Source organism: Staurois parvus, unplaced genomic scaffold (assembly GCF_062004578.1).
Source record: "Staurois parvus isolate SC_StPar_1 unplaced genomic scaffold, SC_StPar_1.0 ptg000368l, whole genome shotgun sequence".
Lineage (NCBI taxonomy): Eukaryota > Metazoa > Chordata > Amphibia > Anura > Ranidae > Staurois > Staurois parvus.
Window position 1 is genome coordinate 1,042,501 of NW_028318164.1, and position 10,226 is coordinate 1,052,726.

General features: G+C 42.9%; 1 protein-coding gene across 1 annotated transcript in view; it reads left to right on the forward strand.

The window, feature by feature from the left end:
- Nucleotides 1-10,022, forward strand: part of TMEM35A (transmembrane protein 35A) — a 12,208-nt gene extending 2,186 nt beyond the window's left edge. Inside the window, exon 2 of the mRNA XM_089685296.1 lies at nt 2,685-10,022. Coding sequence (XP_089541422.1) covers nt 2,685-3,050 — 366 coding nt within the window. The 3' untranslated portion in view covers nt 3,051-10,022. The remainder of the gene's footprint in view (nt 1-2,684) is intronic.
- The last annotated feature ends 204 nt before the right edge of the window (nt 10,023-10,226 follow it).

Sequence of the window (10,226 nt, forward strand, 5' to 3'; positions counted from 1 at the left end):
TGCTCTCTAGCTCCCTTGTCTCCTCCTCCCATGCTCGTCTCCAGGACTTCTCCAGAGCCTCTCCATCCTCTGGAACTCTCTACCCCAATTTATCAGACTATTGCCTACTCTGCTCACTTTCAGGCGATCTCTGAAAACCGATCTCATCAGGGAAGCCTATCCTGCCCTCAGCTAATAATGGAATCTTCTACTCTTCCTACAAGTCCATCCCCCATAGTTACTATCTTTTGTACCACTAGCCCCTCCCTCTTTGATTGTAAGCTCCCAGGATCAGGGCCCTCCTATCCCTCTTGTATTGAACTGTATTGTTGCTGTATTGTCTCCCGTTATATTGTAAAGCGCTGAGCAAACTGTTGGCGCCATAAATCCTGTATAATAATAATAATAATTATAGCATACATCTATTTATAGGGGGTTTATTTACCAAAACTGCATGGTACAAAACAGGGACAGACTGACAACTCATGGGGCCCCCCGGGGCAATAAGGGATCATGGGGCCCCTGTGGCCTTGCCCAAACTCAAAAAAGCCTATGAAAAAGGTACCAGGGGCTTCTCATGGGGCCCCCTACTGACCCCAGGCCCTCGAGCAGTGCCCGAGTTTCCAAATGGTCAGTCCGCCCCTGGTGCATAATCTGGTGCAGCTCTGTAGAGAAACCAATTAGCTTCCAGCTTTTATCATCAAAGCTCAACTGAACAAGCTGAAGCTAGAAGCTGATTGGCTGCCATGCACAGCCGCACCAGATTCTGAGTGCTCCAGTTTTGGTAAACCTACCCCGCTGTGATAGCCATAAGCTCTTGTACTCAGTGGTGCATTTAGATTTTGTGCTGCCCTAGGCAACAAAAAAATTGCGCGCCCCCCCACAGAGAGAGCCTGACATTGACCAAAAACACCCCTGCCTCCCACCCGAGAGAGCCTTCCACTACCAGTGCCCCCCCATACACCAACCACCATCCCCCATGGCGAGAGAGACACACTCACCTTAACAGTTCCGGACATTCCCGAGAAGAAGAGTTGGGCTCTGCATACACCATCGTGAAACCCGCAACCTGTCTCGGAACCCACCAGGTCCCCATGCCGCGTGTGTCCCTTCTTCCGTCTCTTCTTCCCCCCTGAGAAATGCCGCCCTAGGCAAATGCCTTGTTTGCCTTGTGGTAAATACACCCCTGCTTGTGCTCTGTCACCTATTTTTCTGTATGAAACCATAAGGCCTTATTCACAGGGGCAGTGGGAGGCTGATAATAAGCGCACCGTAAGATTCCAGGTGTCTTCATGCACCCTGGGAGCAGCAGGTGCCACCTACAGCCTGCCTGACAAGTGAATGGCCGTATGCAGCCCAACTAATTTACAGGCCCGATTTTGAGCATTGCCAGTCAATTGCACATGCGCATATTAATTATTATTATTATACAGGATTTATATAGCGCCCACAGTTTGCGCAGCGCTCTACAAAATGAAGGCGGACATTACAGTTACAATACAATTTGGTACAAGAGGAAACAGAGGGCCCTGCCCCTTAGAGCTTACAATCTAAGAGGATGGGTTGAGTGATACAAAAGGTAATAGCTATGGGGGGGGGATGAGCTGATGGAAGAAATAAATGGCGGTTTACTAGATAGAAGCAGGATTGGCTTCTTTAACCTCTTTGTGCCGGCGCCTCCTGGCCCTGTAAGAGTTTCAGAAGCCAGGAGGCGGGGTTTTAGGGTCATGTGACCGCCGTGATTCGCCGTCATGGCAGTCACATGATCGGAATTGGTCCCGATCGAAAGGGGAGATCGGGACCTTTCCAGGAGTCATGGACACATGTGCTGGGAGCGTGCAGGGCACCACCAATGTAAGGAGCATTCTTCTCACTGACCATCATGCTAATATTGAGAGAACTATAGATATAGTAATTATTGTCAGGGATTTCTTGAGACCATAAAGTTATTTCAAGGATTCCTCCCTGTTAAAAAAGAAAAAAAAAAGAATGGGAAAGTGGAACCTCATGGAAGGATCACTAGCACCTACAATATTTTAAAGGAAGCTGCATATATATAGAAGAATTCCAGTTATGGATATTTTTACATAGTTACATTGACCCAGCTTGGACCAGCATAACTATGTATTTACCATACCTGTTGGATGCCCCTAGAAGCTAAAAATCACTGTAGTAGACACTGCTATTCCAGTGGTCTCCACTACCTTCCAGGTCCTGTGCCAAGCAGCTGCCCTGCTACATTAGGAACACAGAAGGTCATCCATTCAGCATGGACACCATTCAGAGACTGCTCTGGATTTTCTCAGGAAGGCAAAGCAATCTCTGATTGTACAAGCTGGAGGGCGTGATGTCACTTGATAAAAAGCAAAGCAATCTCTGAATGATGGCCGTGTCCAATAGTCAACCTCCTGTGTTCAGAATCCTGCAGGGCCGCTGCTTGGCATAGATCCCAGAAGCTAGTGGAGATCATTATAGTAGGGGTGTCTACTACAGTGATTTGCAGCTTCTAGTGGGATCCCACAAGTATGACATATTCATAGATACATTGGTTCAAGCTGATCCAATGTAAAAATCTCCATACCTGGAATTCTTCTTTAATAAGACCTTTGAAATGCCATGAACATGTTGAAGATTATATGAGATTTTAGTGGTTGGGTTTACATGGACCTTAATCATAGCTCTGTTTTCCTCTCTGTTTTCTCTAGAGGAGGGCATATAAAAGTTATATGAAGGCTCTACCAGGACTCAAGAAGCTTGGCCTCTCCTCCGTGATTATGCGAAAGACCATTGGATCCTTAGAGCTTGCTTGTGGAATTGTCCTCACGTTGGTTCCTGGGCGACCGAGAGACGTGGCCAACTTCATCCTTCTGCTTTTGGTACTTATCGTCTTGTTTTTCCACCAGCTTGTTGGAGATCCTCTAAAACGTTACGCACATGCACTGGTCTTCGGCATTCTTCTCACCTGCCGTTTGCTTGTAACGCGTCAGCCAGAAGAGGAACCTCATGAAAGAAAAGCATTGCATAGAGGCAATGGTGCTAATTCTCAAGACAGCAAAATGAAGGTGTCTTAAAATGTTTGCCAAGGATTAATTAGTGTTGATTAACATTGTTAACTGCTCTAAGCATTCACAGTCCTGTAGAAATACAGGTATAATACTTTTTTTTTTAAGTACATATTTTTAGCATCATTGCATGTGTACTTGTGGACAGAGAGCAATATCTATATTGTTTATATGCTAAATACCTCAACAAAGTCTCTGGGAAAACCAAACAATTGGGGCATCCAACATATCAACCCTTTATAGTACACATTTTTATTTGATACAATATTTATAAGCTAAATTTAAAGTCCTACTTAAAATATACAGTATTTGAACCACAAAAAAAACAAAAACAAATAAAGTCCTCCCTCAGCCTTCTACATACACATGGTTATATATGTTTGAAATCAATGTGGCCAGTCTTTTTCTTGACATACTTTATATGACCAAAGGGTTTTTTTTGGATACACCACCCTCACAGCTATATGAGCTTATTGGACATCCCATTCCAAAACCATGACTAATAATATGGAATAGGCCCTCCTGTATGTCTATAATAGCCTCCACTCTTCTAGGAAGGCTCTATACAAGATTTTAGAGCGCATCTGTGGGAATTTGATCCCATTCAGCCAAAAATAAATTGGTGAAATGGGCACAAATTCCCACAGACACACTCCAAAAAGTCACCTACTGATGTTGGATGAAAAGGTCTGGCTTACAAGTGATATTCCAATTCATCCCAACGGTGTTTGGTAGGGTTGACATCAGGTTTTGATGTTGGATGAGAAGACCTGGCTCACAACTGGTATTTCAATTGATCCCACAGGTTCTCAGTTGGGTTGAGGTCAGGTACTGATGTTGGATGAGAAGACCTAGCTCACAAGTGACATTCCAATTCATCTCAACAGTGTTTGGTAGGGTTGACATCAGGTTTTGATGTTGGATGAGAAGACCTGGCTCACAATTGGCATTTCAGTTTATTCCAATAGTTCTCAGTAGGGCTGAGGTCAGGTACTGATGTTGGGTGAGAAGACCTAGCTCACAAGTGACATTCCAATTCATCCCAACGGTGTTTGGTAGGGTTGACATCAGGTTTTGATGTTGGATGAGAAGACCTGGCTCACAATTGGCATTTCAGTTTATTACAATAGTTCTCAGGAGGGCTGAGGTCAGGTACTGATGTTGGGTGAGAAGACCTAGCTCACAAGTGACATTCCAATTCATCCCAATGGTGTTTGGTAGTGTTGACATCAGGTTTTGATGTGGGATGAGAAGACCAGGCTCACAAATGGCATTCAGTTCATTCCAATAGTTCTCAGTAGGGTTGAGGTCAGGTACTGATGTTGGATGAGAAGACCTGGATCACAAGTGACATTTCAATTCATCCTAATGGTGTTTGGTAGGGTTGACATCAGGTATTGATGTGGGATGGGAAGACCAGGCTCACAACTGGCATTTCAGTTCATTCCAATAGTTCTCAGTAGGGTTGAGGTCAGGTACTGATGTTGGATGAGAAGACCTGGATCACAAGTGACATTTCAATTCATCCTAATGGTGTTTGGTAGGGTTGACATCAGGTTTTGATGTGGGATGGGAAGATCAGGCTCACAACTGGCATTTCAGTTCATTCCAATAGTTCTCAGTAGGGTTGAGGTCAGGAACTGATGTTGGGTGAGAAGACCTGGATCACAAGTGACATTCCAATTCATCCCAACGGTGTTTGGTAGGTTGACATCAGGTTTTGATGTGGGATGAGAAGACCAGGCTCACAAATGGCATTCAGTTCATTCCAATAGTTCTCAGTAGGGTTGAGGTCAGGTACTGATGTTGGGTGAGAAGACCTGGATCACAAGTGACATTCCAATTCATCCTAATGGTGTTTGGTAGGGTTGACATCAGGTTTTGATGTGGGATGGGAAGACCAGGCTCACAAATGGCATTCAGTTCATTCAAATAGTTCTCAGTAGGGTTGAGGTCAGGTACTGATGTTGGGTGAGAAGACCTGGATCACAAGTGACAATTCAATCCATCCTAACGGTGTTTGGTAGGGTTGACATCAGGTTTTGATGTGGGATGAGAAGACCAGGCTCACAAATGGCATTCAGTTCATTCCAATAGTTCTCAGTAGGGTTGAGGTCAGGTACTGATGTTGGGTGAGAAGACCTGGCTCACAACTGGTATTTCAATTGATCCCACAGGTTCTCAGTTGGGTTGAGGTCAGGTACTGATGTTGGACGAGAAGACCTAGCTCACAAGAGACATTCCAATTCATCCCAACCGTGTTTGGTAGGGTTGACATCAGGTTTTGATGTGGGATGAGAAGACCAGGCTCACAAATGGCATTCAGTTCATTCCAATAGTTCTCAGTAGGGTTGAGGTCAGGTACTGATGTTGGATGACAAGAGCTGGCTCAAAAGTGTCATTTTGATTCATTCCAACAGCATTTAGTAGGGTTGAGCACAGGTACTGATGTTGGATGATTCAAATTCATCCCAGCAGTGTTTAATAGGGTTGAGGTCAGGAACTGATGTTGGATGTGAAGAGTTGGCTCACAACTGGCATTCCAATTCACCTTAAAGATTTCCAGTAGGTATGAAGTTAGGGCTTTGCTTAGGCCAGTCAAGTTCTTCCACACTAGACTCATCAAACAGTTTCCATACAGACCTAGCAAGACCATTCTTTGTATGCTCTAATATTAACAGTACGCTTCACTGGAAACGCCTGAACTCAAGGACGGGTATCCACATACAATTGGCCATATAGGTAGGCATGTTGGTCTGTTGTCTACAAATATGTGGCTGGTCAGGTCCGAAACAAACAAAAAAAAAAGGCTCAGCAACTATGATAACTTACCCTCTTCTGTTTTATGTGAGGTATTTTATCAATATGCATTATAATCATTGATGGTGCTAAATATACTTCGGGGTGTTATGGTGGTCATGCGAACAACATTACACAATCGAACGATCAAAGATTAGGTTGTTTTAAACTCTTCACTGGTTATAAATGACCCCCAAGTCAAATAAAATACCGGTTTAGTCAAACTACATTGTTTTTTGCCAGGATGGACCATTCATTTTATAAGAAAAGCAATTTACATATCAAAATTACTGTTTAGTGCAGTCAGGTTCTGAAAGATACAGTTCTTTTATCAGATTATTTTATACTATTATAATATTTATAATATATGTACTATAATATTATACTATTATATATAATTACATTTTTTATATATATATATATATATATATATATATATATATATATATTAGTGTAATACAGTATATCTATATAATATTACACTATTATATGTAGTATAATAATATAATTAAATATATATATAAAATTGTTATACTATATATAATACTGTAATATTATATATTACACCATAATCTCTCTCTCTCTCTCTCCCTCCTTCTCTCTCTCTCAGTATAATATATATACTGTATTACACTAATATATATAGTGTAATACAGTATATATAATATTACACTATTATATGTAGTATAATAATATAATTAACTATATATAAAAAATATTATTATACTATAAATAATACTGTAATATTATAGACACACATATATTTATAAATAGTATAATAATATAATTAAATATAGTATATAGATCTATCTATCTATATTACAATATATTAATATCTATATTATTATATTATCATATTTTGTTAGTTCCAACATTAGATCCTAGACTGCATAATAACGGCCTACCCACCACAAAAAAAATACATAAAGGTGTAATTTGGTAATATAAAAATAATAATTACAATGCCACAGATATTCATTTTAAAACATGCTGCTCTGAAGTATTTTATAGTATATCAAAGGCCAAAACCTGTTTTTTGGATAGAGTAAGGGGTTAAAGCTGAACTCTAGGCAGATGAGACACAAATCAATGCAGGTTTGTAATCAGTAATATATCAATAAAATGTGTTTTGTTTTTTTTAAATGCAAACAGTGCGGGTACCTGAATTTGACCTGGTTTAAGTCTCTTGCAGTCCTTGTACAGCAGGCCTGGAGTGTGAGATGAAGAAGCAGCACAAGGATCCAATCAGTTCATGTGCTGATAAGAAACATGCTGACAGGAGAAGAGAACAGAGTGATACAGAGATGAGTTAATCAGTGTGCAGGTTTTCCTTTCAATGTCACAGACAGGGTCTAAAAAAAATATGTTTTGCCTTTAGATACACTTTAAAGAACTGTGCCTTGTGTACATTTGTCCTTTATTGATGCCCCCACCCCAGTGAATGAAGCCCACCTAGTTAAATCTTCCTCACGGTTCTGGAGATATGTGCTGTGAGCCAAACCTCATACTGCACAGCCTTTCCACCAAAAATGTCCCTCACTGGGTCCGTGTATCACTGTACATGTGAGCCATGGCCCCATCCATTCCTATGGGTAGATGAACTCATGGTAGCGCCCAGTGGTCCAGCAAAGTAAAGCCCTTCAATAAGAATGCATAGGGCTACATTCATGAATGGGGCCTGTGCGTGCCATGTGCTATACGTTCATATGTGTACTCACTGTGGACCCTAATGTATGGCCCTCCAATAAAAATGAATGGAGTTGCATGGATTTATGGGGCCCATGTGCACCATGCACCATCCATTCCTTTGGGTAGCCATGCTCATGGTGGCCTCCAGTGGTCCAGAAAAGTACGGCACTCCAATAAGTATGAACGGGGCCGCATGCATGAACGGGTCCCATGTGCATCATTCCTATGGATAGTTGTACTCATGGCGGCCTCCAGTTATCCAACAAAGTACAGTCCTCTGATAAGAATGAACAGAGCCACATGCATGAATAGGGACCATTTGTGCCATGTGCCATCCATTCTTATGGGTAGCTGTACTCATGGCTGCCTCCAGTGGTCTTGCAAAGTATAGCCCTCCAATAAAAATGAATAAGCCACATGCATGAATGGGGCCCATGTGTGCCATGTTCCATCCATTCCTATGGGTAGCCATACCCATGGTGGCCTACAGTGGTCCAGCAAAGTATAGCCCTCCAATAAAAATAATGAGGCCACGTGCCTGATGGGGCCCATGTGTGCCATGTTCCATCCATTCTTATGGGTAGCCATACCTATGGTGGCCTCCAGTGGTCCAGCAAAGTATGGCCCTCCAGTAAGAATTAATGGGGTCGGATGCATGCATGGGGCCCAGGCCTACCATACACCATTCATTCCTGAGTAGCCGTATTCATGGTGGTCCAGCAAAATACAGCCCTCCATTATTGGGGTTGCATACATGAACGGGCCCTGTGCACGACCTCCATTCATTCCTATGGATAGCCATACTCATGGCGGCCTCCAGTGGTCCAGCAAAGTATGGCCCTCCAGTAAGAATTAATGGGGTCGGATGCATGCATGGGGCCCAGGCCTACCATACACCATTCATTCCTATGAGTAGCCGTATTTATGGTGGTCCAGCAAAATACAGCCCTCCATTATGGGGGTTGCATACATGAACGGGCCCTGTGCACGACCTCCATTCATTCCTATGGATAGCCATACTCATGGCGGCCTCCAATGGTCCAGCAAAGTATGGCCCTCCAGCAAGAATTAACGGGGTCGGATGCATGCATGGGGCCCAGGCCTACCATACACCATTCATTCCTATGAGTAGCCGTATTCATGGTGGTCCAGCAAAATACAGCCCTCCATTATGGGGGTTGCCTTCATGAACGGGCCCTGTGCACGACCTCCATTCATTTCTATGGATAGCCATACTCATGGCAGCCTCCAGTGGTCCAGCAAAGTATGGCCCTCCAGTAAGAATTAATGGGGTTGGATGCATGCATAGGGCCCATGCCTACTATACACCATTCATTCCTATGAGTAGCCGTATTCATGGTGGTCCAGCAAAATACAGCCCTCTATTATGGGGGTTGCATACATGAACGGGCCCTGTGCACGACCTCCATTCATTCCTATGGATAGCCATACTCATGGCGGCCTCCAGTGGTCCAGCAAAGTATGGCCCTCCAGTAAGAATTAACGGGGTCGGATGCATGCATGGGGCCCAGGCCTACCATACACCATTCATTCCTATGAGTAGCCGTATTCATGGTGGTCCAGCAAAATACAGCCCTCCATTATGGGGGTTGCCTTCATGAACGGGCCCTGTGCACGACCTCCATTCATTTCTATGGATAGCCATACTCATGGCAGCCTCCAGTGGTCCAGCAAAGTATGGCCCTCCAGTAAGAATTAATGGGGTTGGATGCATGCATAGGGCCCATGCCTACTATACACCATTCATTCCTATGAGTAGCCGTATTCATGGTGGTCCAGTAAAATACAGCCCTCTATTATGGGGGTTGCATACATGAACGGGCCCTGTGCACGACCTCCATTCATTCCTATGGATAGCCATACTCATGGCGGCCTCCAGTGGTCCAGCAAAGTATGGCCCTCCAGTAAGAATTAATGGGGTCGGATGCATGCATAGGGCCCATGCCTACCGTACACCATTCATTCCTATCAGTAGCCGTATTCATGGTGGTCCAGCAAAATACAGCCCTCTATTATGGGGGTTGCATACATGAACGGGCCCTGTGCACGACCTCCATTCATTCCTATGGATAGCCATACTCATGGCGGCCTCCAGTGATCCAGCAAAGTGCAGCCCTCCAATAAGAATTAATGGGGCAACAGCGAGCATGTGCATTCAACAGGCCCACCAGCCACTTTCTTAATAAAGGCTGCTGGACTATGAGCAGGGTTACACCATGAATTTTGCAGGAACTGTTGACTATCAATTCTCCATTACAATTATAGATATTAAAAACTGACGAGACCTCCGAAGAAGAAGTTTTTTTTTTGGGGTGGGATTTTCCCAGCAAGGTAATGCAATCCTTCATCTGACCAGTAGACACACATGTATAGTAAAGTAACTTATCATAACTAATTTTATATAATCATTACGTACAAAATGAAATATGGCATGTGACAGCACAGAACCTTAATAAAAGTGTGAAAAATCTACGAGATGTCTGTCATTTCTGAATGCTTCATGGAAAAAACAATTACCACGAAAAAGCAAGATACAAACCCACATGGAAGAAAAATATATTTGAAATATATTTTTTAAATATTCTTCCGAAATAATATATTGACATATATTTGAAATACTGCAATTTTGGCCGTATTCAATATATTTCAAAATATATTTCAATAAATATATATATA